The sequence below is a fragment of the Rana temporaria genome, chromosome 5, assembly GCF_905171775.1.
Source record: "Rana temporaria chromosome 5, aRanTem1.1, whole genome shotgun sequence".
Lineage (NCBI taxonomy): Eukaryota > Metazoa > Chordata > Amphibia > Anura > Ranidae > Rana > Rana temporaria.
The window spans coordinates 36483880-36511774 of record NC_053493.1 but is presented as its reverse complement, the minus strand read 5'-3'; the positions used below and the strand labels follow the sequence as shown (position 1 = coordinate 36511774).

Sequence of the window (27895 nt, the reverse complement as noted above, 5' to 3'; positions counted from 1 at the left end):
GATCAAGGATCAGCCAAGGCTGGTATTAAAACACACTCAGCAGCAGCTCGTCTTTGAATACATTTCCCCGAGGCGTCTTCAGAACTTATTAAAGAGCATCTTTCAGATTCAGGTAAATATCATCTTCTCACAATCTTTTCCTATGACTTAGAAACAAAAAGTTCTCAGCCAGGAGCACAAAGTCAAGAGAGTTCATTATGTTATTTTTTTTTTTTTTTTCATGCTTTGTAAACTTTTGCCAAATCTTTCAACAGAATGTAATTTCTGTAATGTTGTGAAATCTTCGGCCAAAATATAATACCATCCGATCAGGGTTCAGCAGAGACGCAGAGTCGGCGTGCACAGCGGAGGGACCTCTCCGAAGATATCCTCCTGGGCTTTGTATCTTTTATGAAACACATCTGTCACTTCTTGGTAAGTAAAGTCACTTTACTTTGTATTGTTCTTCAAAAGGACCCTGCAGTGTGTTTTCAATAAGTAAATACTGTGAGCTAATACTGAGATTTATTTATCATGTGGATTTCCAATTTTGACATTCTTGCTAAACCATTATTGGGTTATTGTTTTATATATATATAGAAGGGTCTTTTTTTTTATCTCTAGTGGCTATTTGTGTTTCACTGGAATCATTTAGCGTCTTCAAATATTAACTGTTGACAAAGATAGATTCTCAGACTTTGACCATCTCCTGTAGTATGTCTGCAGTCTCTGACCATCTCTTGTACTATTTATGCAGTCTCTGACCATCTCTTGTATCATGTCTGCAGTCTCTGACCATCTCTTGTACTATTTATGCAGTCTCTGACCATCTCTTGTATCATGTCTGCCGTCTCTGACCATCTCTTGTATCATGTCTGCAGTCTCTGAACATCTCTTGTATCATGTCTGCAGCCTCTGACCATCTCTTGTACTATGTCTGCAGTCTCTGACCATCTCTTGTACTATTTATGCAGTCTTTGACCATCTCTTGTACTATGTTTGCAGTCTCTGACCATCTCCTGTAGTATGTTTGTAGTCTCTGACCATCTCTTGTATCTTGTCCGCAGTCTCTGACCAGATTATGTAGTATGTCTGCAGTCTCTGACCATATCTTGTACTATGTCTGCAGTCTATGACCATCTCTTGTATCATATCTGCAGTCTCTGACCATCTTTTGTATCATGTCTGCAGTCTCTGACCATCTTATGTAGTATGTTTGCTGTCTCTGACCATCTCCTGTAGTATGTCTGCAGTCTCTGACTATCTCTTGTACTATGTCTGCAGTCTCTGACCATCTCTTGTATCTTGTCTGCAGTCTCTGACCATCTTATGTAATATGTCTGCAGTCTCTGACCATCTCTTGTACTATGTCTGCAGTCTCTGACCATCTCTTGTATCTTGTCTGCAGTCTCTGACCATCTCATGTATCATATCTGCAGTTTCTGACCATCTCTTGTATCTTGTCTGCAGTCTCTGACCATCTTATGTAATATGTCTGCAGTCTCTGACCATCTCTTGTACTATGTCTGCAGTCTCTGACCATCTCTTGTATCTTGTCTGCAGTCTCTGACCATCTCATGTATCATATCTGCAGTTTCTGACCATCTCTTGTATCTGATCTGCAGTCTGTGACCATTTCTTGTATCATATCTGCCGCCTCTGACCATCTTATGTAGTATGTCTTCAGTCTCTGATCATCTCATGTATCATATCTGCAGTCTCTGACCATCTCATGTATCATGTCTGCAGTCTCTGACCATCTTGTTTTGTTTATTGTTAAGAGATTGTGGGAGGATCCCAGGGTAACAAACACTCCTTAGGAGAGCATATCTGTGTTTGAGTCGTTGCCATAGAAACATTTGCAAAGGGAAGGAGATAGTAAGATGACCTGATCTCTTCAGGTTTACCAAAACCATGTGTGCAAGGGCCGGCCTGATTGCATACAAATTGAAACTCTTGAGGTTTGACCTCATATTAGATGGTTTTGGTAAACCCGAAGAGAAAAACCTGCAGGAAAACTGATCGTGTGTATGGGGCTTAACCCTTCCTTTAACCCTTACACTAACCCTCCCTGTTCTCCTAACACTAACCCTCCCGGTTCTCCTAACACTAACCCTCCCTGTTCCCCTAACACTAACCCTCCCTGTTCTTCTAACACTAACCCTCCCGGTTCTCCTAACATTAACCCTCCCGGTTCTTCTAACACTAACCCTCCCGGTTCTCCTAACACTAACCCTCCCTGTTCTCCTAACACTAACTCTCCCGGTTCTCCTAACACTAACCCTCCCTGTTCTCCTAACACTAACTCTCCCTGTTCTCCAAACACTAACCCTCCCTGTTCTGTTCTCCTAACACTAACCCTGCCTGTTCTCCTAAGGCCCCGTACACACGGCCGAGGAACTCGACGTGCCAAACACATCGAGTTCCTCGGCCAGTTCAGCCCTGAAGCCGCCGAGGAGCTCGGCGGGCCGAGAGCTCCCATAGAACAACGAGGAAATAGAGAACATGTTCTCTATTTCCTCGCCGAGGTCCTCGTCGGCTTCCTCGGCCGAAAGTGTACACACGGCCGGGTTTCTCGGCAGAATTCAGCCAGAAACTCGGTCGGAAGCTGAATTCTGCCAAAGAAACTGGTCGTGTGTACGGGGCCTGACACTAACCCTCCCTGTTCTTCTAACACTAACTCTCCCTGTTCTCCAAACACTAACCCTGCCTGTTCTCCTAACACTAACCCTGCCTGTTCTCCTAACACTAACCCTCCCTGTTCTCTTAACACTCCCTGTTCTTCTAACATTAACCCTCCCTGTTCTTCTAACACTAACCCTCCCTGTTCTCTTAACACTAACCCTCCCTGTTCTCCTAACACTAACCCTCCCTGTTCTCCTAACACTAACCCTCCCGGTTCTCCTAACACTAACCCTCCCGGTTCTCCTAACACTAACCCTCCCGGTTCTCCTAACACTAACCCTCCCTGTTCTGTTCTCCTAACACTAACCCTGCCTGTTCTCCTAACACTAACCCTCCCTGTTCTTCTAACACTAACTCTCCCTGTTCTCCAAACACTAACCCTCCCTGTTCTGTTCTCCTAACACTAACCCTGCCTGTTCTCCTAACACTAACCCTCCCTGTTCTCTTAACACTCCCTGTTCTTCTAACATTAACCCTCCCTGTTCTTCTAACACTAACCCTCCCTGTTCTCCTAACACTAACCCTCCCTGTTCTCCTAACACTAACCCTCCCTGTTCTCCTAACACTAACCCTCCCTGTTCTCTTAACACTAACGATCCCTGTTCTTCTAACACTCCCTGTTCTTCTAACATTAACCCTCCCTGTTCTTCTAACATTAACCCTCCCTGTTCTCCTAACACTAACCCTCCCTGTTCTCCTAACACTAACCCTCCCTGTTCTCCTAACACTAACCCTCCCTGTTCTCCTAACACTAACCCTCCCTGTTCTCCTAACACTAACCCTCCCTGTTCTCTTAACACTAACGATCCCTGTTCTTCTAACACTCCCTGTTCTTCTAACATTAACCCTCCCTGTTCTTCTAACATTAACCCTCCCTGTTCTCCTAAGGCCCCATACTCACGACCAAACATGTCTGCTGAAACTGGTCCGCGGGCCAGTTTCAGCAGACATGTTCGGTCGTGTGTGGGCGCGAGCGGGCCGAATTCCAGCAAACATTTGCCCGCCGGGCCTTTTCCCAGCAGACAAATATTCCTGGACGTGTTTTAAAACCGTCCGCTGGAATCCTGCCCGCTCGGACATGTACGGTCGTCAGTACAGACCTACCGTACATGTCCAGGCGCCCGCCGTCCCTCGCATGCGTCGAATGACTTCGACGCATGCGTGGAAGCATTTTAAAGGCGGGCCGCCCACGTCGCTGCGTCATTGTCGCGGCGACACCGCGTCATCGACGCGGCGACACCGCGGACACGCCCCGCGTATTGTTTACGCGCGGACTTCTGTACGATGGTGTGTACAACCATCGTACAGAAGCCCTCTGGCAGACATGTATGGTGAAAACGGTCCGACGGACCGCTTTCACCATACATGTTTGTTCGTGTGTACCCAGCCTAACACTAACCCTCCCTGTTCTCTTAACACTAACCCTCCCTGTTCTCCTAACACTAACCCTCCCTGTTCTCCTAACACCAAGGCCTCGTACACACGATAGGTTAACCAGAGGACAACGGTCTGAAAGACCGTTTTCATCGGTCAAACCCGATCGTGTGTGGGCCCCATAGGTTATTTAACCATAGGTTAAAAAAAGCCAACTTCCTTTAAAATTAACCGATGGATTCCTAACCGATAGGTCAAAACCGATCGTTAGTAGGCACGACCATCGGTTAAAAATCCACGCATGCTCAGAATCAAGTCGACGCATGCTTGGAAGCATTGAACTTCGTTTTTTTCAGCACGTCGTTGTGTTTTACGTCACCGCGTTCTGACACGATCGGTTATTTAACCTATGGTGTGTAGGCGTGACGGACCATCAGTCAGCTTCATCGGTTAACCTATGACAACGGTCCTTCAGACCGGTGTCCTCTGGTTAACCTATCGTGTGTACGAGGCCTAACTCTCCCTGTTCTTCTAAGGGCTCTTTCACACGTAACAGATCCGTATTGATCCGCCCCGTGTGTGTCCGTCTGCTCAGCAGGGATCATCCGTAAATCCCCGCTGAGCTGTCGGCGGACAGGGCGGTCCCCGCACACTGTGCAGAGACCACCCTGTCTTTCCTCCGCTCTCCCCTATGGGGAATCGGATGAATACGGACTGTGTGTCCGTATTCAACCGATCCGTTCCGCCGGACGGAAGAAAGATAGGATCTTTACGGAGGCGGATCTTTACAGACGTTAGCGGATGCTCATCCGCTAACGTCCACAATCCCATAGGGATGCATTGTGAGTCCGTAAACGGACTTGTAAAAAACGGACCGTTCGTCCGCCCGTGTGAAAGGGCCCTTACACTGACTCTCTCTGTTCTTCTAACACTAACTCTCCCCGTTCTTTTAACACTAACTCTCCCTGTTTTTCTAACACTAACTCTCCCTGTTCTTCTAACACCAACTCTCCCCGTTCTTCTAACACTAATGCTCCCTGTTCTTCTAACACTAACTCTCCCTGTTCTTCCAACACTAATGCTAACACTAAACATAGAGGCGCTTTACCGCCGGCGTAAACCCACCCTAATGTGAAAGTGCCATAAATGTCACTGGCAGGAAAGGGGTTAACACTAGGGGGCGATCAAGGGGTTGTGTTCCCTAGGGAGGTGCTTCTAACTGTGAGGGGATGGGGCGGCAGACAAGGAGTAGAGAGAGAGATAGCTGTTCCTAATCACTAGGAACAGCAGATCTATCTCTACTCCCCTGTCAGAATGGGGATCTGCCTGTTTACATTGACAGATCCCCGTTCTGGCTCTCTGAGGAGCGATCACGGGTCGATGGTGGATATCATGGCCGCCAGCCACGCGGAACGGCTCTGGTGTCGCACTGCAGGAGCGCACGTGAGCCCCTGGCGGCGCACGCGCTCCTTTTTTAACCCTTAAAGTGGCTGCCGTACAGCTACAGCGATTCGCTCAGAGGAGCCAACCTACCTCAAGTAGTTAAAGTCATTTTCAGCCCAGGAAGCTGCCATCTTGGCCTCGGTTTAATATTCAACTGCCATGGTGCTGCACATGTGATCAGTTATGACACCAGACATTGGATGGTTTGACAGTTTGTTTGAGAACACAACCAAAGTGACAATTAGCATTTCTGGAATGTTGGGAATGTAACTGTTTTTTACAAACTGTTAAATCGATGGGTTTACTTCTGCTTTAAGCAGACTGCAAAGACTGTAGTATGGCGGCCGTAGCACCGGCTACAATAAACCACCTCACCTTCCCATTGGGTAATCTATAGTTTGGCCCTGTACTTTGCGTTTAGGTGGGCAGATGGGCGAAGATCGCACAGGAGGCATTTTATGTAACAAACAAAATGGAACAATAAAATCGGGAACTCTCACACTTTCAGAATAAAAATGATTAGCAAGACAAATGGGTTTCAAAACTGTTTACAGGTTCTAAAAAAATAAATAAGAGATAACGCAGCAGCTGGTCCCTCGGCTCACAGGTGTAGTCCGCTCACACTTCTAAATGGAAATGGAATTTATGGCTGGCATGAGGTTAGACAGGAGATAAGGATGTATGACTTTCACAAGGCATGCTGGGATTTCAATGTAATGGAAAAAGTTCACATCGGGCTCTGCAGTTACTAGTATCTGTTGTATCATCAAATGAAAATAGTTTACTTCCAAAAAAAAAAGAAGGATTTATCGCATGAAGTCAAAAATTAATGGGAAACAAGGATCTTATACAGCATTTTTTAGATAAATACAGGGATTTTATCACTGGGTGTTAATCTCTAAAAAAAATAGTTTCTGTGTATAGTTTGTAAATATTTCCCATTATATATTCCGGGTTTACTTTCCTGATGTGTACAGCTGCACTGCGCAGCGACTGCTCTGCTCCCCTCTCTCTCTCTGTGCGTCTATGGGCCGGTCTGACCTGTACAGAAATGATCAGGCGCCCTTCACATCTAGGTGTTGCTATTTTTACAGCCATTTTTTGGGCATTTTTGCAGTGTTTTTGCAGCATTTGTTCAGCGTTTTCTCAGTGTTTTTGCAGCATTTGTTCAGCGTTTTCGCAGCATTTTTGCAGTGTTTTTACAGCATTTGTTTTGCATTTTTACAGCCTTTGTTCAGCGTTTTTGCAGCATTTTGTCAGCGTTTTTGCATTTTTTTTGCAGCATTTGGTCAGCGTTTGTTCATTGTTTTTGCAGAGTTTGTTCATTGTTTTTGCAGCATTTGTTCATTGTTTTTGCAGCATTTGTTCAGCGTTTTTTAAGCATTTGTTCAGTGTTTTTGCGGCATTTGTTCTGCGTTTTTGAAGCATTTGTTCAGTGTTTTTGCAGCATTTGTTCAGCGTTTTTGAAGCATTTGTTCAGCGTTTTTGAAGCATTTGTTCAGCGTTTTTGAAGCATTTGTTCAGCGTTTTTGCAGTGTTTTTGCAGCATTTGGTCAGCGTTTTTGCAGTGGTTTTGCAGAGTTTGTTCATTGTTTTTGCAGCATTTGTTCAGTGTTTTTGCGGCATTTGTTCTGCGTTTTTGAAGCATTTGTTCAGTGTTTTTGTGGCATTTGTTCTGCGTTTTTGAAGCATTTGTTTAGTGTTTTTGCGGCATTTGTTCTGCGTTTTTGAAGCATTTGTTCAGCGTTTTTGCAGCATTTGGTCAGCGTTTTTGCAGTGGTTTTGCAGAGTTTGTTCATTGTTTTTGCAGCATTTGTTCAGTGTTTTTGCGGCATTTGTTCTGCGTTTTTGAAGCATTTGTTCAGTGTTTTTGTGGCATTTGTTCTGCATTTTTGAAGCATTTGTTCAGCGTTTTTGAAGCATTTGTTCAGCGTTTTTGAAGCATTTGTTCAGCGTTTTTGAAGCATTTGTTCAGCGTTTTTTCAGTGTTTGTTCAGCTTTTTTGCAGCATTTGTTCAGTTTTTTGCAGTGTTTTTGCAGTGTTTTTGCAGCGTTTGTTCATTGTTTTTGCAGCATTTGTTCAGTGTTCTTGCAGCGTTTGTTCATCGTTTTTGCAGCGTTTGTTCATCGTTTTTGCAGCATTTGTTCAGCGTTTTTGCAGTGTTTTTGCAGCATTTGTTCAGTTTTTTTGCATCGTTTGTGCAGTGTTTTTGCAGTTTGTTTGCAGCATTTGTTCAGCACTTTTGCAGTGTTTTTGCAGCATTTGTTCAGCATTTTTGCAGTGTTTTTGCAGCGTTTGTTCAGCGTTTTTGCATTTTTTTTGCAGCATTTGGTCAGCGTTTGTTCATTGTTTTTGCAGAGTTTGTTCATTGTTTTTGCAGCATTTGTTCATTGTTTTTGCAGCATTTGTTCAGCGTTTTTGAAGCATTTGTTCAGTGTTTTTGCGGCATTTGTTCTGCGTTTTTGAAGCATTTGTTCAGTGTTTTTGCAGCATTTGTTCAGCGTTTTTGAAGCATTTGTTCAGCGTTTTTGAAGCATTTGTTCAGCGTTTTTGAAGCATTTGTTCAGCGTTTTTGCAGTGTTTTTGCAGCATTTGGTCAGCGTTTTTGCAGTGGTTTTGCAGAGTTTGTTCATTGTTTTTGCAGCATTTGTTCAGTGTTTTTGCGGCATTTGTTCTGCGTTTTTGAAGCATTTGTTCAGTGTTTTTGTGGCATTTGTTCTGCGTTTTTGAAGCATTTGTTTAGTGTTTTTGCGGCATTTGTTCTGCGTTTTTGAAGCATTTGTTCAGCGTTTTTGCAGCATTTGGTCAGCGTTTTTGCAGTGGTTTTGCAGAGTTTGTTCATTGTTTTTGCAGCATTTGTTCAGTGTTTTTGCGGCATTTGTTCTGCGTTTTTGAAGCATTTGTTCAGTGTTTTTGTGGCATTTGTTCTGCATTTTTGAAGCATTTGTTCAGCGTTTTTGAAGCATTTGTTCAGCGTTTTTGAAGCATTTGTTCAGCGTTTTTGAAGCATTTGTTCAGCGTTTTTTCAGTGTTTGTTCAGCTTTTTTGCAGCATTTGTTCAGTTTTTTGCAGTGTTTTTGCAGTGTTTTTGCAGCGTTTGTTCATTGTTTTTGCAGCATTTGTTCAGTGTTCTTGCAGCGTTTGTTCATCGTTTTTGCAGCGTTTGTTCATCGTTTTTGCAGCATTTGTTCAGCGTTTTTGCAGTGTTTTTGCAGCATTTGTTCAGTTTTTTTGCATCGTTTGTGCAGTGTTTTTGCAGTTTGTTTGCAGCATTTGTTCAGCACTTTTGCAGTGTTTTTGCAGCATTTGTTCAGCATTTTTGCAGTGTTTTTGCAGCGTTTGTTCAGCGTTTTTGCAGTGTTTTTGCAGCATTTGTTCAGCGTTTTTGTGCAGGCATTTTGAGTTGACAAGTAAAGAAATGAAAACCATTTTATAATTTTCCTTAAAGCGACAGAACGCTCAGATGTGAACCGGGGCCATTGAAATTAATAGGATTTGTCTTGTTGGGCATTTTTAGAGCTGAAGCTTAGGCTGGGTTCACACTATTGTGAATTGGATGTGGATTTCCCTGCATCTAAATCGCATGTCAGAAGATTGTGATCTGAACTCTATGGAGCCGCTTCACACATCTCCATTGCGAATTGCACAGGAGTCCTGTGTGTCTTCTGATCCGTTTCATGTCCGAATTCCAGCCAAAAATTCTCGTAAATGCTCGTAATCCAAAGTATTTGCATATCAAAGCGAGTTTCCACATTGAAGTCAATGGAAACTAAAATAATTTGTTCCGCATTGACTTCAATGGCATGCAATACCAAATGCGGCCAGAGGTGGGGGGCACCGGAGAGCCTTGAAAGCAGCCGGAAAGGCCCGAGGACAGTTTGGCTGACCTCGGCAAACCTCTGGAAAACTCAGTTCACACGCCTTTTTGAGGTTTGCCCAGGTCAGCTAAGTTGTTCTCGGGCCTTTCCGTGCATTTCCAATCGGCGCCGTTCGGCTCCGGCGCACCCCCCCCCTCCCCGTTGTACTGCACACCGCTTGGCCTGAATTCTGTTCATTTTGCGAGACAACACTTGCAAACCGTGAATACGGTGAAATACAGTGCTCGTATTTCAAAACGCTTGTCAACCCGCATTACTCACAATCCGAGGTTCCACAGTATTCCAGTGTGCTCCTCTCCAAACACTGTGTTGTATGTGACATTCTCCAGTATTCCCTTTTCTGTATATCATGCAATGCATTGCGCAGCGAGGGTAAACCTGTCCACACGTTGCAATACAAAAAAAAAATTATCGTTCTTTTTTTAATGTGATTGAACTGGTTATAAAGTTATAGGCACACTATAGGACACATATAGGTAGATTCAGAAAGAGTTAGGCCAGCTTATCTACAGATAAGCCGACCTAACTCTGAATCTGCACCGACCTATGTTTAAGTGTATTCTCTAACAGAGATACACTTAAACATATCTAAGATACGACGGCTTGCGCCGTCCTATCTTAGATTGCAATGTTGCTGATGGCCGCTAGATGGCGCTTCCATTGCGGCCGGCGTAGATTTTGTAAATGAGGGGATACGCCGATTCACGAATGAACGCCAGGCCGACGCAGTACTTTTACGCTGTTTACGTAAGAGATAGGCCGCGAAATTCGGAATTTTTACGTCGTTTGCGTAAGTCGTCCGCGAATCGGGATTTACGTAGTTTACGTCCACGTCAAAATCAATAGGCCCGTACGGCGTACTTAGCCGCAAAGCGCACTGGGAAATGTAGTCACCCGACGCATGTGCAGTGACAAAAAACGTCAAAAACGTGAGGTCAAGCCTCATTACCATGATACACGCCCCCCTCCAAGTCATTTGAATTAGGCGCCCTTACGCCCGCTCGTTTGAGGCTACGCCGCCGTAGTTTAGCAGGTAAGTAGATTGAAAATCACTACTAGCCTAGCTAATTTACGGCGGTGTAGCCTAAACAGGCTAGGCTACGCCGCCCTAAAGTTAATCCTATGTACCTGAATCTACCTACTAGAAAGCAAAAGGGAAGGACTAACTGAAATTAATGTCCTAGATGCTTAGACCAATTTTGGGAAGATTTCGTGAAAATTGGGCTAACGTTTTTTTTAACCTACAAAAACAACTTCATAGTCTTCTAAGTGCAAAGATGATTACTGATGACAGATAAAAAGAGATACCTGTCAAAGTGATTTTCCAACTTGTTGACAAATCATTCTCTAGACGTGATTGTTTTTCTGACATTTTATCAGTATAAACAATCATTTAACCTACAAGATAATTATAGTGATAAAGTAAATCTGACACAAAAATGGGCAATTAAAAACGAGCCGATGACAACAAAAACATAAGCAGAGGTTACCTTGAATGAAACCCACTTGTCAAAATCATCAACAGAAACAGATATATTGGCAGATGAAGTTCTATGTAAATCTCTTAACTTTTTATTTTAAAATTGATCTCTTCTACCTTCTGAGATTTTAAAGTGGTCCTTTAATGTGATGATTGACTGATTGATGACTGAGGCTGGACATAGCAGGGTGGAAAAACGGGATGTCCGCATACCAGTGTAAAACCTTCTTCTTTATGCAAATTCTTCAAATCATCAGCCACACTTCACTTAGCTCCTCTTGTGTTATTTAACCACCTAGGGCCAGATTCTCAAAAGAGTTACGACGGTGTATCTCAGGAAACTCCGTCGTATCTCTGTTTTTTGGCCCGGGTATCTATGCGAGTGATTCCTAGAATCATTTTCGCATAGATACGGCCAAGATCCGTCGGATCTTAGATGTAATTCGCCGCTGGCCGCTAGGTGGCCTTTACGTTCAGTTCTCATTTGACTATGCAAATGAGCCTGATACGCCGATTCCCGAACGAATTTGCGTCGCGTAGTCGTCGTTTACGTCATTTCCATAAGCGCAAGGTTACCCCTGCTATATGAGGGGTAACCTTACGCCAGTCCGCCATATGCCATGTTAAGTATGGCGTCGGGTCAGCGTCGTCTTTTTCCGTCGGTTACGTCGTTTTACTAAGTCGTCCGCGAATACGACTTTATGTCAATGACGCTCACGTTGGGGTCATTGACGTTTTCCGTCGTGAGCTGGAGCATGCGCACTGGGCTCTTTTTCCGCCCGGCGCATGCGCAGTTCGTTTGGCCCGGGGGCGCTTAATTTGAATACAAGCCGCCCCCTTTGAATTACGCGGCCATACGCCGGGCCATTTACACTACGCCGCCGCAAATTACGGAGCAAGTGCTTGAAGAATACAACACTTGCTCCAGTAAGTTGCGGTGGCGTGGTGTAAATGGCTTACACTACGCCAACGCAGAATCTTAGAGAATCTGGCCCCTAAGGTTTGGCTGCCCAATGACCGAGCCATTTTTTGCTATTCGGCACTGCGTCGCATTAACTGACAGTTGCCATGCTGTTCCCAAACAAAATTGACATCCTTTATTTACCACAAATACACCTTTTATTTGGTGGTATTTGATCACCTCTGCGATTTTTATTTATTGAGCTATAAACAAAAGAAGAAGAATGGCAAGTTTGAAAAAAAACACAATGGGGTAGATTCAGAGAGAAGATACGACGGCGTATCTCCAGAAACGCTGTTGTATCTCTGAGTCCGGCCGGTCGTATCTATGCGCCTGATTCATAGAATCAGTTACGCATAGATTTCCCTAAGATCCGACCGGCGTAAGTGTTTCTCACCGTCGTATCTTAGGCTGCATATTTACGCTGGCCGCTAGGTGGCGCTTCCATAGATTTACGCAAGGAATATGCAAACGAGCTAGATACGCCGATTCAGAAACGTACGTCCGGCCGGCGCATTTTTTTACGTCGTTTACGTTCGGCTTTTTTCGGCGTATAGTTACCCCTGCTATATGAGGCGTATCCTATGTTAAGTATGGCCGTCGTTCCCGCGTCGAGGTTTGAAAATTTTACGTCGTTTGCGTAAGTCGTTCGCGAATAGGGCTGGACGTAATTTACATTCATGTTGAAAGCAATGACGATTTGCGGCGGGATTTCAAGCACACGCACTGGGATTTTTTCACGAACGGCGCATGCGCCGTTCGTAAAAAAACGTCAAATACGCAGGGTCACAGTTAATATACATAAAACACGCCCACATCATCCACATTTGAATTAGGCGGGCTTACGCCGACACAGATACATTACGCCGCTGTAACTAAGGGCGCAAGTTGTTTCTGAATACAGAACTTGCGCCCTAAATTACGGCGGCGTAACGTATCTGAGATACGTTACGCCGGGCGGACAGATAGACCATTCTATCTGAATCTATCCCAGTATTTTTTACTTTTTGCTATAATAAATATGCCAATTTTTTTGTAAAACTATTTTTTTCTCAGTTTAGGCCGATATGTATTCTTCTACATATTTTTGGTAAAAAAATGCAATAAGCGTCTATTGATTGGTTTGAACAAAAGTTATAGCGTCCACAAAATAGGGGATAATTTTATGTAATTTTTTTTTTTTTTTACTAGTAATCTGCGATTTTTATCGTGATTGTCACATTGCGGTGGACAGATCGGACACTTTTGACACTATTTTGGGACCATTGACATTTATACTGGTATCAGTGCTATAAAAATGCACTGATTACTGTAAATGTGACTGGCAGGGAACTGGTTAACACTAGGGGGGGATCAAGGGGTTAAATGTGTTACCTAGCGAGTGATTCAACCTATAAGAGGAGGGGACTCACAAGGGGAGGAGACCGATTGGTGTTCCTCTGTACACCGAACACATCGGTCTCCTTTCACCTGACAGGATGTGGATCTGAGTGTTTACACGCACAGATCCACTCTGTTATCAGGCAAAACTTGAAGAGAAAATATGGACAGCCGCACACCAAAAAATGTTTTAAAAAGGTGGCCTTTAATGGTAAAAGGAGAAAAGGCACTACAAAGCACAGCAAGCAGTGGGGTATATAGGTGACGCGTTTCGCACTGGGGTTCAGTGCTTAGTCATAGCTGTGCTCAGCTATGACTAAGCACTGAACCCCAGTGCGAAATGCGTCAGCTATATACCCCACTGCTTGCTGTGCTTTGTAGTGCCTTTTTTTCTTTTACCATTAAAGGCCACCTTTTTAAAACATTTTTTGGTGTACGGCTGTCCATATTTTCTCTTCAAGTTTTGCTTCGTGCATTGCCGGCACCCATTTGGTTCTGAGAGGACACTGATTGCATAGTGCACTCATCTGGAGCGGCAGTTTTCCCCTCTTTGTTATCAGGCAATCGCGGGTGCCCTGTGGACATCGCGGCCACCGGGCATGCGCATTGGCTCCTGTGTGAAGCGACGGGCGTCCTAGAGGGCCGGGAAGCCGAGGACATCATATGACAGCTGCCTGGAGGGAAAGAGAGTTCCTGCGGCCATCATATTACAATAACTGGGTAGGGAAGTGGTTAAATGCTCGAAATTGTCACATGAAGGAATATCTGCTATACTTCTCTTACAGTATTATTTAATAATCAATGAATTGATTGCATACAACAATGTCACCACTCCTGGCCTGCTCACAAGGATAGGGGAAGTCTTCTGATCACTGATCGGGTTTTCTGACATTCACAGGTATCACCTGTCAGAATACAATAGCCAGCAGAGGAGATTACTCCATACATAGGGCCAGATTCACAGCGGAGATACTCCGTCGTATCTCTCAGAGTATCTATGCGACTGATTCATAGAATCAGTTACGCATAGATATCCCTAAGATCCGACAGGTGTAATTGTTTTACACTGTCGGATCTTAGGATGCAGTACCGCGGCCGCCGCTGGGGGGAGTTTGCGTCGTAAACCAGCGTCGGGTATGCAAATTAGGAGTTACGGCGATCCACGACGGTTTTTCGCGTTCGCTACGTCGCCGCTAGTCTAGTTTCCCGTCGCAAAGTTAGTCGTCGTTTTGGGTGCCTTAACTTTACACAGCAAACGTATTGCTGTATAAAGTATGGCCGTCGTTCCCGCGTCGAAATTTAAAAATCAACGTCGTTTACGTAAGACGTCCGGGAATACGGAAGTACGCTACGCACGTCGCCGTTCGAAAAAATGACGTCACTTCACGCAAAGCCCGGCGGGAGTTACGAAACGGAGCATGCGCAGTAGGTCCGGCGCGGGAGCGCGCCTAATTTAAATGGCACACGCCCATTTAAATTACGCGGGCTTACGCCGGAGGCCGCCGGCGTAGTTTTCATCGCAAGTGCTTTGTGAATCAGGCACTTGCGATGAAAACTTGCGGCGGTGTAACGTATCTACGATACGTTACGCCGCCGCACTTCTACCTGAATCTGGCCCATTCTCTTTAGCGATGGATATACAGCGGGGAAAAAAATTATTTGATCCCCTGCAGATTTTGTAAGTTTGCCCACTTACAAAGAAATTAAGGGTCTATCATTTTTATCATAGGTGTATTTTAAATGATAGAGACAGAGGGCCAGATTCACAAAGAGATACGACGGTGTATCTACAGATACACCATCGTATCTCTGACTTACACTGGTCCTATCTATGCGCCTGATTCATAGAATCAGTTACGCATAGATAGGGCTTAGATCCGACAGTGTTACAATGTGTTACACTGTCGGATCTTATTTTCATTTAAAAATGGCGCCGGGGGCGTTCCCGCTGATTTACCTTAAATAATATGTAAATCAGCGAGATACGCAAATTCACGAACGTACGCGGACCCGACGCAGTCTTCTTACGACGTTTCCGTAGCGGCTTTCCCGTCGTATACTTACCCCTGCTTTTATCAGGCGCAGCCAATGTTAAGTATAGCCGGCGTTCCCGCGTCGAATTTGAATTTTCTAACGTCGTTTGCGTACGCCGATTCACAAACACACGCGTCGCAAGTCACGCTCACATTGAAACCACTGACGTCCTAGTGACGTCAGTGGGAGCAATGCACGCCGGGAAATTCCCCGGACGGCGCATGCACATTTAAATCGGCGCGGGAACGCGCCTGATTTAAATAGTACACTCCCCCTAGCCGCGGAATTTGAATTCCGCCGGGGGATTTAGGATCCGCCGCCGCAAGTTTGGAGGTAAGTGGTTTGTGAATTAGCCACTTGCCTCTCAAACTTGCGGGAGCGGATCTTAAATCACGTAGATCGAGCGGATCTATAGATCCGCTGATCTACGTGAATCTGGCCCAGAATATCAACCAAAAATCCATCAAAAACACACAATACAAATGTTATAAATTGAGTGTCAGCTCAGTGAGTGAAATAAGTATTTGATCCCCAAGCAAAACATGACTTTGTACTTGTTGGAGAAACCCTTGTTAGTTCTGGGCTGACACGCACTAGTTTTCAAAATTGCACTGCAAACTGTGATCCGGTGCAGACAGACGCTCTGCATTTGGGGTGTCCTTAGGATAAGGTTGGCACTTTTTCTTCAAGCCAAATTTTACTTGGTGCACAGTAAAAAAAAAAAAAATTGCTTTAGTATACACTATAATGACCCATAATTGGTGTCAGTGGGAGGAATAATGACCCATCATTGGTGTAAGTGGGAGGAATAGTGTCCCATCATTGGTGTAAGTGGGAGGAATAATGACCCATCATTGGTGTAAGTGGGAGGAATAGTGACTCATCATTGGTGTCAGTGGGAAGAATAGTGACCCCTTATTGGTGTCAGTGGGAGAAATAGTGACCCATCATTAGTTTAAGTGGGAAGAATAGTGACCCATCATTGGTATCAATGGGAGGAATAGTGACCCATCATTGGTATCAATGGGAGGAATAGTGACCCATCATTAGTTTAAGTGGGAAGAATAGTGACCCATCATTAGTTTAAGTGGGAAGAATAGTGACCCATCATTAGTTTAAATGGGAAGAATAGTGACCCATCATTAGTATAAGTGGGAGAAATAGTGACCCATCATTAGTATAAGTGGGAAGAATAGTGACCCATCATTAGTATAAGTGGAAGGAATAGTGACCCATCATTGGTATCAATGGGAGAAATAGTGCCCCGTCATTGATGTCACAACCAGGAATTAAGACCCATTGTTGGTATCAGTGAAATAAATAATGTATTGTATCAGTGGGAGGAAAAGTACCCCAAGGACACTCCAAAGAGAATAGTAATGCGGTGCACATAGTGCCCCCTCACTCTCCTGTCAAGCCCTGTTCCGAGCCACATTCCTGTCTGAATAATGTGTGGTAAAGTGGACTGAAACCCAGACACGTGATTCAAAACCCGGACTGTCTGGGTGAATTTCGGACAGGTGGCAACCCTACATTAGAATTACATTGATACCCACTGCAGATTGCACACCCAGTGCATTTTGAATGTGGTATGGGAAACGCACGCGGAACATGGGAACCACGTTGCAGTGTGAACAAGCCCTAAAAACAGAATTGCTCTATATACGCAAAACTCTGGTCAAGAAGGGAGTACTTATCCCCATGTTGCATGCTTGCAGAGCAGAAATAATAACTTGTAACATTGCATTTGTGTGTCTTTTTCAGACAATGGAAACCAATGGGATTGATCTGACCCCCCTAAACTTGAATTCAACTGAAACAAACAACAGCATTTGTATTTTTGGAACTGGGGACTTTGGCCGATCACTCGGATTTAAATTGCTACAGAGTGGCTTCCATGTGATATTTGGGAGCCGAGACCCTACAAGGGCCAATTTGCTCCCCAAGGGGGTGGAAGTGCTAGGCCACGCTGAGGCGGCACAAAAATGCCCACTGATCATTTTGGCCGTACAGAGGGACCATTATAGTCCTTTTCTCGGGAAACTTGAAGATGTTTTGGAGGGAAAAGTCTTAGTGGATGTCAGTAACAACCTGAAGATAAACCAGTACCCAGAATCCAATGCGGAATATCTTGCCCAGATGCTACCAGGAGCTAAAGTCGTCAAAGCATTCAACACGGTGTCATCATGGTCTCTGCAGTCTGGAACCCTGGATGCCAGCAGACAGGTAACTATTCACTGTCATAGAAATTTGACAATTATATATAAATATTTGCAACACATCATGTTGAAATAGTTTTGTCAGTCAGTACTCTTATGTTCTGACCACAGTCATGTAAAGAAATAAGCATGGGGGCCAGTATAGGCATAAGCCAATCACCTACCACTATGATCTTGGAGAATGAGCGCAAACCAGCACAACCAGAGGAGACCCATGCAAACATTGAGGACACCATATAAACACCATGGGGTTGATTTACTAAAGTCAAAGAGGCAGATTCTCGTAGATCGCCGCATCTCTGCGGCGGCGTAACGTATCTCATTTACGGTACGCCGCTGCAAGTTTTACGGGCAAGTGCTTGATTCACAAAGCACTTGCCTGTAAAGTTGCGGCGGTGTAGCGTAAATCCCCCGGCGCAAGCCCGCCTAATTCAAATGATCCGGGTAGGGGGCGTGGATCATTTGAATTACGCCGAACGTACTGCGCATGCGCCGTCCCTAAAATTTCCCGACGTGCATTGCGCTAAATGACGTCGCAAGGACGTCATTGGTTTCTTCGTGAACGTAAATGGCGTCCAGCCCCATTCACGGACGACGTACGCAAACAACGTAAATTTTTAAATCTTGACGCGGGGACGACGGCCATACTTAACATTGGTTGCCCCTCATATAGCAGGGGCAACTTTACTCGTCGCAAATCTAACGTAAACGTCGTATCTTCACTGCGTCGGGAATTTGCGTATTTTGCTAATTTGCATACTCAATCGTGAAAACGACAGTGGCGACACCTAGCTGCGAAAAAAAAAATTGCATTTAAAATCCGACAGCGTAAGAGCCTTACGCCTGTCGGATCTAATGGTTATCTATGCGTAACTGATTCTAAGAATCAGTCGCATAGATACGACGGCCCAGATTAGGACTTACGACGGCGCACATGGCGTTGCGCCGTCGTAAGCCCTTTCAGAATCTGGGCCAAATAGACTGCAGTTGCACACTGTAAGGGCATTTGTTCGAGAGCTTAGTAAATGAGGTAAAGCTTCAGTTTGCATATAACATCCAATCACATGCAAGGAAAATAAAGCATTTTTTGCTTGCACATGATTGGATAATGGAAGTCAGTGGGTCTGTCCCTTATTTACTAAGCTGAAGAGCAAATGCCCTTGGGGAGTACAACTGCACTTGTAAAGTGCACAGACTATTTGCCTTTAGTAAATCAACCCCTATGTGTCTCTGGTGGGTTTGCATCACTGGCGGGAATTGAACATCAGCACTGCAAGGTCACTGCTGCATTCTACTCTAATGCCGCGTACAGACGGTCGTTTTTTGTGATGAAAAAAAACAACGTTTTAAATCATGAAATAAAACGACGTTTTTGAAACTTCATTTTCAAAAACGACGTTGCCTACACACCATCGTTTTTTCACAATGCTCTAGCAAAGCGAGGTTACGTTCACCACTTTTTTCCATTGAAGCTCGCTTCATAACTAGCTTCTGGGCATGCGCGGGTTTAAAAACGTCGTTTTAAACGTCGTTTTTTGCTACACACGGTCAATTTCTGTGAAACAAAAAACGACGTTTTGTAAAAAAAAATAAAAATTCAAGCATGTTCGAAAAAAAATGTTGTCGTTTTTTTTAAGACATAAAACAAAATTTTGCCCACACACAATCATTTTAAATGACATTTTTTAAAACGTCGTTTTTTTTCATCACAAAAAACGACCGTCTGTACGCGGCATAACGGTAGAGCCATTAAAGGAAAAATCCACTTATGATTAAAGCGGAGCTCCACCCTAAAATCACACTTTGCTTCAATATGTTCCTTTTAATCAGTTTAAAAATGTTATGTGTGAAAAAAATGTTTTACTTCCTGGAATAGCCTGTTGCTAGGCAGAATTTCTAATCTGCCTTCTTCCTGGACCGCGGTCCTTCTCCTTTCCTAACTAAGCCGCACAGACTCCTGGGAAATAAGTGTCATCATTTCCCAGGAGACTGTGCGCTCTTCTGTGCCGAGAAATCGCGTTGTCATAACAACGGGGCGGGACGTTCCTCTGCCGCCGCCCGTTGTCATGACAACGGCACAAACAACCTGTGCTACGAGCGCCACTGTACTGCGCAGGCGCGAGATCGCGATGAAAACAGAAAAAAAAATGTACTGGGCTTCAAATGCCCACACATAGGATGGCAACGGCCACAGAATCTGCTACAGCAAAGCAGGCAAGTGTTAGATTGCTTTAGCAATCGTTTGGGAATCTTTTACTATATTTATTTTCATATGTAGTGTAATTCAATTAAACTGGCCAAAAAAATATATACCGTATTTATCTTCCTATAACGCGCCCCGGCGTATAGCGCGCACCCCTAACCTAGAAGGAAAATTCCTGGAAAAAAAAGAAATACTTACAGTTTGGATGCCCCTCGTTGGTGTCTTGCCCGGCGTCCGTCGCGTCTTTCGGCATCGTTGTCCGGTCTGGCGTCCTTCTGCAGCCATCGTGGTGTCCTCCCCGCTGTGTTTTTCAGCCGATCTCCGCTTCCCGCGCTGTGTTTGAACCACTCCGCCGACATATACCGAGCAAAGTACACTATGTCCGACTATACCCCAGTGTACTGCGCTCGGTATATGTCGGTGGAGTGGTTCAAACACAGCGCGGGAAGCGGGTATCGGCGTATATCGCGCACGCACGATTTTGCCCTGATTTTAAGGGCAAAAAAGTGCGCGGTATACGCCGATAAATACGGTATATATTTATGACTGGAATCCCGCTTTAAAATAAAACAATGCAGTGGGTATGGCTGATACTCTGCTTTGCCAGCAAAGAGCACTGGAGTTAAAGACCAGAAAACACATTTCCACTAAGAAAAATATGTTTTATAAGACATTTTTAAGTGAAAATCTGTTGAAGTTGGAGAACAAGGACTATAAAAAAAAATGTAATTAAAGTGGATGTAAACCCGATTCATGAAATTTGAGCTGGGCACATATATCTGCAGTGTTTTGTTATCTCTCTTCAAAGAGCTAAGTCCCATAGCTTTCTCCTGAACCGTTCCTCTATTACCAGCCTGATAACTCCTGACAAATTCTCAGGCCTCGTACACACGACCGTTTTCCTTGACAGAATCTATCAAGAAACTTGGTGGCAGAGCTTTTTTGCCGAGGAAAACGGTCGTGTGTATGTTTTTCGTTGAGAAAACTGTTGTGGTTCTCGACGAGAAAAAAAGAGAACAAGTTCTCTTTTTCCTCGTCTGGGAGTCTCAATTTCCTCGTCGTGTTTCTCGTGGGGCTGGTTTACGAAGAGAAACACGTTCGTGTGTATGCTTAGAAACCCGCGCATGCTCAGAATAAAGTATGAGATGGGAGCATACCTTCGGTAAAAATAGCGTTCGTAATGGAGATAGCACATTCGTCACGCTGTAACAGACTGAAAAGCGCAAATCGTCTCTCACCAAACATTTACTTAACACGCAGTAACATGAGATTAGTAAAAGCAGCCCCAAGGGTGGCGCCAGTGGAATCGAACTTCCCCGTTATAGTGCCGTCGTACGTGTTGTACGTCACCGCATTTGAGAATGACAAGATTTTGTCTTGACAGTGTGTACTCAAAGAAAGCTTAAAGCGGTTCTCCACCCTAAAGTGGAGTCCCGCTGATCGGAACCCTCCCCCCCTCCGGTGTCACATTTGACACCTTTCAGGGGGGAGGGGGGTGCAGATACCTGTCTAAAGACAGGTATTTGCACCCACTTCCGGCCACACGCTACGGGCAAAAGACGGGCATTCCGTCACATCCCGTCTTTCGCCCGTTGTGTGCTGGGAACACTCGGCTCCCAGCACACAGCGTGTGAGCCAATCGGCGGGCGCAGCGCGACTCGCGCATGCGCCGTAGGGAACCGGGCAGTGAAGCCGCAGCGCTTCACTTCCTGGTTCCCTCAGCGTGGATGGCGGGGGGAGCAGCAGAGTGACGAGCGATCGCTCGTGCTCTGCTGCGATCGGCGCTGGACTCCAGGACAGGTAAGTGTCCTAATATTAAAAGTCAGCAGCTGCAGTATTTGTAGCTGCTGGCTTTTAATATTTTGTTCCCGTGGCACATCCGCTTTAACAAGATTCTCGACAAGCCTGACAAGGAACTCGTCGAGGAAAACGATGTTTCTTTTACGATGAGTTTCTCAGTCGTGTGTACGAGGCCTCAGACACATTGATAGAGACTCATTAATTAATTGATTTCCTGATACAATCTCAAGGTTACCCATTTCTACCATTTGATTCAAATTACTATGGTGAAACAGTGCAATCTATGGAGAAAACAGACCACATGCTCACCTTCCAACGTTTCAACAGCAGAGAGAATGGCTGCCGTCTGGGCAGTTGCCTTTATTATCAGCACACGATCACAAAATGTATTCTCATTGGTCAACCCATATAATTCATTCATCCCAGCCCCCTTATTACACGCCCCCTGTGCTTAGCAGGGAACCCTCATTGGCCAGTTCATATAAGGGATGGTTTCCTATTCCATGTTCTTCTTCATAGTACAAGACAGTTCTCGTTACAAGATTCAAAGTTCCTTCCAAAGTCACGAGACACAAATTCCTTCTGCGGGGGAGACAGGAGGGGGCAAAGTCAGTTTCCTCTTGAAGCTATACAAGAAATACAGAGGGGGGATGGGAGAACATGCTTGTCCTTCAATTTCAATGCTGTGTTCTTTTGACTTTAAAAACCATCATATATCATTCCTGATATAAACTCTTTAAGGAAAATAAGCAGTATTGATCATTCTCATACATACATATGCATATATAAAAAGAAATATGGAAATATAAAAAGAATTAAAGAAATATAAACCGAGAAACATTTTAATAGTTCTAATCATAACATACAATTTTCATTTTAGTTTCAAGTCCATCACAACATCAGATACAAGCAGCCTGACATTTTTGTCAGGGGAAGTTGCTAAAATATATTAGCAGGGAGCTGGCCCTGTTAGAAAACACCTCTGAGAGTATCTGTGGAGAGGGTGACTTTCTAAACAGTATATAAATGTGAAGACAGCAGATATACATGTAAAACCTATGTAGGAAGATTTGGTTCATCCCTGTTTCTCATCTGAGGCTGTTCACTTCACTGGGTGTATGGAGCTTTAAGCTTTTTGAGCAGAATTCCACAAAAACATTTTTATTTTAGTTTCAGATAGAGTTGGGGGTCTAGTCTCCTGGCTTTTTCCCTAATGAATGCTATTATCCTTATAAGGAGATCCTTCACACTTCTAATCCTGAAGGGACAGCCAGATTACAATTTCTTGGTTCCCCCTCTCCAGACTGTTATATCCTCATATTCATCCTACAGAGAGGGTAGAAGAGGTCCCATAGCACCATGTATATGTTATATTGAGATTAAAAGCTCTGTAATTGGAAACTATAGAAAGTAATATTTTTATACCATTTTTTGCATACTAATGAGTGAATGTTCTACTGCAGGTCTTTGTGTGCTCAGATGACAACACAGCCAAACAGAAGGTGATGGACATTGCCCGTGCCATTGGGTTGACACCACAAGATAACGGATCATTAGTGGCAGCTAAAGAAATCGAGAATTACCCCCTCCAGCTTTTCCCTATGTGGAGACTCCCCTTTTACCTATGCGCAGGACTAACTGTTCTTGTTTTTCTTTACTGCGTGATCAATGACGTTGTCTACTCTGCGGTTGTCCTTGAAAAAGATATCTCCTTCCGACTGGCCATCTCAATTCCGAACAAGGTATTCCCCATTGTCTCTCTCATACTGCTGGCCTTGGTCTACCTTCCAGGAGTGTTTGCCGCCATTATTCAGCTGTATCGTGGCACAAAGTACAGCCGCTTCCCCAACTGGCTGGACCGCTGGATGTTGTGTAGGAAGCAGCTGGGATTGGTTGCCCTGTCCTATGCCTTTCTCCATGCCATCTACACGCTGGTGATTCCAATTCGATATTATGTACGGCACAGGATAGCCACCAACACCATAGCCCAGGTAAGCTGGTTGAAGTTTAAAGAAAATGTATACTAAGAGAAGTGAAAGGGCCACCATTTCTGACGTCCTTTAAAGGATACTAGTTGCCTGCATGTCAGGACTTAGGCCGGTCATTGACGTGAAGTTTATATGACCCAATGGGATTGATTTACTGAAACTAGAGAGTTCAAAATCTGGTGCAGCTGTGTATGGTAGCCAATCAGCTTCTAACTTTAGCTTGTTTAATTAAACTTTAGCAAAAAAAAAAATCGGACGCTGATTGGTTTCTATGCAGAGTTGTTCCGGATTTTGCACTCTCCAGTTTTAATAAATCAACCCCGATGAGTCTTTATTACACCATGAGTACATTAAATAGTCTCAATAGTCTGAAATGTGACAGATATATGCAAACTCTTCTGGACAGTGTAACAAACACTTTGTGATATCCACCACCATAGAGAGGGCATTAAGAGTGCCGAATCTTCTGGTTGAACTTCATAGATTTTAAGGCACTTTTTAAATATCCTACATTTGGATCTGTATTACCGTATATACTCAAATATAAGCCGAGGCACCTAATTTCACTACAAAAAAATGGGAAAACGTATTGACTCGAGTATAAGATTAGGATGTCCATCTGCATGCCTCACTGTGACTCACTTTGCCTCACTTTGTCCATGTCCATGCCTCACTGTGACTCACTTTGCCTCACTTTGTCCATGTCCATGCCTCACTGTGTCCATGCCTCACTGTGCCCATGCCTCACTGTGCCCATGCCTCACTGTGCCCATGCCTCACTGTGCTCATACCTCACTGTGCTCATACCTCACTGTGCCCATGCCTCACTGTGCTCATACCTCACTGTGTCCATGCCTCACTGTGTCCATGCCTCACTGTGCCCATGCCTCACTGTGCTCATACCTCACTGTGTCCATGCCTCACTGTGCCCATGCCTGTGTCCATGACTAGACTTACATTTAACATGGGAGTGTATAGAAGGGGTGGCCGGCTTTGAAAAATCGGTGCTCCCCTGGCCAAAGGTTCCCCAGACAGAAAACTTTGCACACTTGTAGAGGAGAACTGGGGCTACATGTGTGAAAAGTTTGGGGTCCAGGGGACCTACAGCCGGTACCGGGTCCCCAAAGTTACCGGAGAAATGACCGTTTATCATGGGAGTCTATGGAAGGGGTGCCCGAATTTGAAAAATTCGGTGCTCCTCGGCTTTGCACACTTGTAGAGGACTTGTAGAGGACGAGTGGGGCTATATGTGTGTCAAGTTTGGGGTTCAGGGGACCTATAGTTGGCTGATACTGGGTCCCCAAAATCTGGGAGATCAGGTGCAAAAAGGTGACTCGCGTATAAGCCGAGGGGGGCATTTTTTAGCACAAAAAAAATGTGCTGAAAAACTCGGCTTATACTCGAGTATATACTGTACTTTTTCTTAAAGCGGATGTCCGCTGAAAAGAAAAAATATTAAAAGTCAGCAGCTACAAATACTGCAGCTGCTGACTTTTAATATCGGCACACTTACCTGTCCTGGAGTCCAGCGCCGTCCGCAGCAGAGGACAAGCGATCGCTTGTCACTCTGCTACCCCCCCCGCCATCCTCGGTGAGGGAACCAGGAAGTGAAGCACTCCGGCTTCACTGCCCGGTTCCCTACGGCGCATGTGTGAGTCGCGCTGCGCCTGCTGATTGGCTCCCGCTGTGCTCTGGGAGCCGAGTGTTCCCAGAACACAACGGGGGGGGGGGGGGGGAGGCAACGTCCTGCCCGCGGTCTGTGGCCGGAAGTGGGTGCAAATACCTGTCTTTAGACAGGTATCTGCACCCCCTCCCCCTGAAAGGTGTCAAATGTGACACCGGAGGGGGGGAGGGTTCCGATCAGCAGGAGTTCCACTTTAGTGTGGAGCTCCGTTTTAATACAGAATTATGCTGTTGGAGCTCTCTTCTTTTGTTTTTGTCAAAATTTACACTTAAAGGTAATGGGCCAGAGCAAATTTTATATTACAATTATGGGCCTATTGCTTCAGATATAAGCTTGTCAATACCTAAGATAACAAAGTAATACATATATCCATTATTTTGCCACAAACACGGCTTAAGCCTCGTACACACGATCCAATTGTTGGCAGGGGGTTGTCTGTTGACAGACTGTTGTCCTAAAATCTGACCGCTAGTACGCTCCTTTTGACAATTGTTGTCCAACTTTCTGCCAACAAATGTTGGATGACATGCTAGTAAATTTTCGGCGGACAGTGGTTGGTTGTCAGATTTTCTAAAGGTTGGTACACAAAAGTTGAAAGGACAAACCCGCATGCTCGCAATCATTGCCCACCAAACACAATATTAGCAGAAGGGGCCCAAAGGGTGGCGCTCAAGAGCTGAAATTCCTCGTAGTAAGTCACTACGTTCGTGTTTGTTGCACAAAAATTGTGTAACGTTAGTATGCAAGACAAGATCCAGGCACACGCCCTTAAGACAAAAATCTGACACTCGGTTGGCCAACAATTTGATCGTGTGTACAAAGCTTTACTCTTGACTTTATTGTCTTGAAAAACAAAATCTCAATGTTGTATTGATTTCAGCGTAATAAACTATGAACCATCTTCAACAGGCCAAGAATAATGAAACCAGCACCTTCTCAACAATCACAGCCTGGAGGTCAGACTTATACATAGCCCTGGGAATTCTTGGATTTTTCTTCTATGTTCTCCTTGGAATAACATCATTGCCATCTGTTAGTAACTCTGTCAACTGGAGAGAATTCCGCTTTGTCCAGGTATAATAGATAATTCTCTCTGATTGCACACAGTGACAAAACCTAGGTCGATCATACAGCATGCAAAATCTGCTCATATTATGACCAATCTCAGTCTTGCGCTTGGCCAGTGGCAGCTGCTCAAGAAGGGTACAGGGGCGGCGCCCACCCCTAATCCATGCGCCTGGCCCCTAATGTACATGCAGGGCGCCAGACGCATGGATACCAATGTTTTTTGTTTTTTTTCGAAGCACATGATTGGAGTCTGAGGCTTTAATTGCCTTAAAAAAGGGTGCTCTCCACCCCGAGCACACCCGCTAATGTCTTTCTGCTTCTGAGACCGATTGGCCGGGAGTCCTAACGCCCAATTAACCGCGAGTCTTAAATCCTAAATGACCGGGAGAAGAAGCGACTGAGCGGACATGGGTGGAGAAGCAGGGGGAAGCTGCCAAAGCCGGGACCTGGATGGGGTAAGTGAAGGACTGGCGGAAAGGAAACAATGCAGGGATTGATCGATGGGGGGAAAGGAGGTGATTGAACGAGCGACGAAGGAGCGTGGGGGGTGGTTTGTTAGCTGTGAAATGGTGGGATAATAATAAAGGGCCCAGCAATGGAAGTAAAGGGCCCCAGGATCATCGGGAATTTGACCAGGCCCGGAGGGAAGGGCACCGACCAGGGGTTAGCAGGGCCCTTCATGGTATCTTGCAATGGGGCCCTGAAGGTTCTAGTTATGGCCCCTTTCACACGGGGTGGATCATATATATATATATATATATATATATATATATATATACGTATATATTTATTTTCTTCTAATGCAATAGGCTGTGCACACATTTTTGCATGGCAATGGTCAGTTTACCGGAAAAAAAAAAGAATGAAGATATTTTTCGGTGCAGCACATGGGAAGTGACAAGCACACACATTACTGGCAAGATCAACATTCTGTACTGAAAATTTAGAAAACTAATGCAGCCACTATATCTAAGGACTGTAAGCTGCAATGTATTACATTTCTGTTCTTGGTTTTCTTGGTTTAGTTATCTTTTAAATATAGATTTGCATTCCCATTGGTCTTAATAATGATTCCTAACAATGTTATTACTTCTTTTTTTCAGTCTAAACTCGGCTACCTCACCCTGGTGCTGTGCACAGGACACGCATTTGTGTTTGGCTGGAACAGGTTCCTGAATGTTGGTCATTTCAGATGGTATATGCCCCCTGCCTATACGCTCTCTTTGGTCATCCCATGTGTCGTGCTGATCTTCAAATTCATTCTCATAATCCCGTGTATTGATAAGCGGATTACCAAAATACGGCAGGGCTGGGAAAGACGGTCCACAGCTCAAGCAGATAAGAAGTTTAAAAATGGCCATGTCGCTATATAATTATGTATAGGATGTACTGAGTCAGTATGTTACAGAGGTGCATCAAAAATACCCCCAGATTTTACCGCCTTGTTCTTCCTATGTGTTGAAGAGACCTGTAGGGTCACAGCGAGAATGCTCTTGGTGGTGTGACAACACCACTGCTTAATTGCAAGGCAGTGGATGAGGGTTGTCACCCTGTTACAGGAAAGGCCAGGGGATCACATGGCTAATAGGGTAAATTTTTCTAGATTAAAAAATAATAATAATAATAAAAATCATATGGTTTAAAAGCATATGTAAACCCTCCCCTTGTAAAACAACCATCTATTTCAAAATAGAAATAAAAGGCAAAATATTTGTGTA

The 27895-nt window shown here is 44.6% G+C and overlaps 1 protein-coding gene and 1 long non-coding RNA gene across 2 annotated transcripts in view; one reads left to right on the top strand and one right to left on the bottom strand.

Annotated features, from left to right (window-relative positions):
- LOC120939937 (metalloreductase STEAP4-like) lies at positions 1–27895 on the top strand. The gene is made up of 6 exons (XM_040352401.1): positions 1–112; positions 255–414; positions 16980–17441; positions 22901–23428; positions 26019–26183; positions 27281–27895. Exons 2-6 carry the CDS (start codon positions 391–393, stop codon positions 27548–27550), a joined length of 1449 nt encoding a protein of 482 aa, XP_040208335.1. The 5' UTR covers positions 1–112; positions 255–390; the 3' UTR covers positions 27551–27895.
- LOC120939938 overlaps positions 21751–27895 on the bottom strand; it is a 45347-nt gene continuing 39202 nt past the window's right edge. Inside the window, exon 2 of the long non-coding RNA XR_005749381.1 lies at positions 21751–22019. This is a non-coding gene — a long non-coding RNA (uncharacterized LOC120939938). The remainder of the gene's footprint in view (positions 22020–27895) is intronic.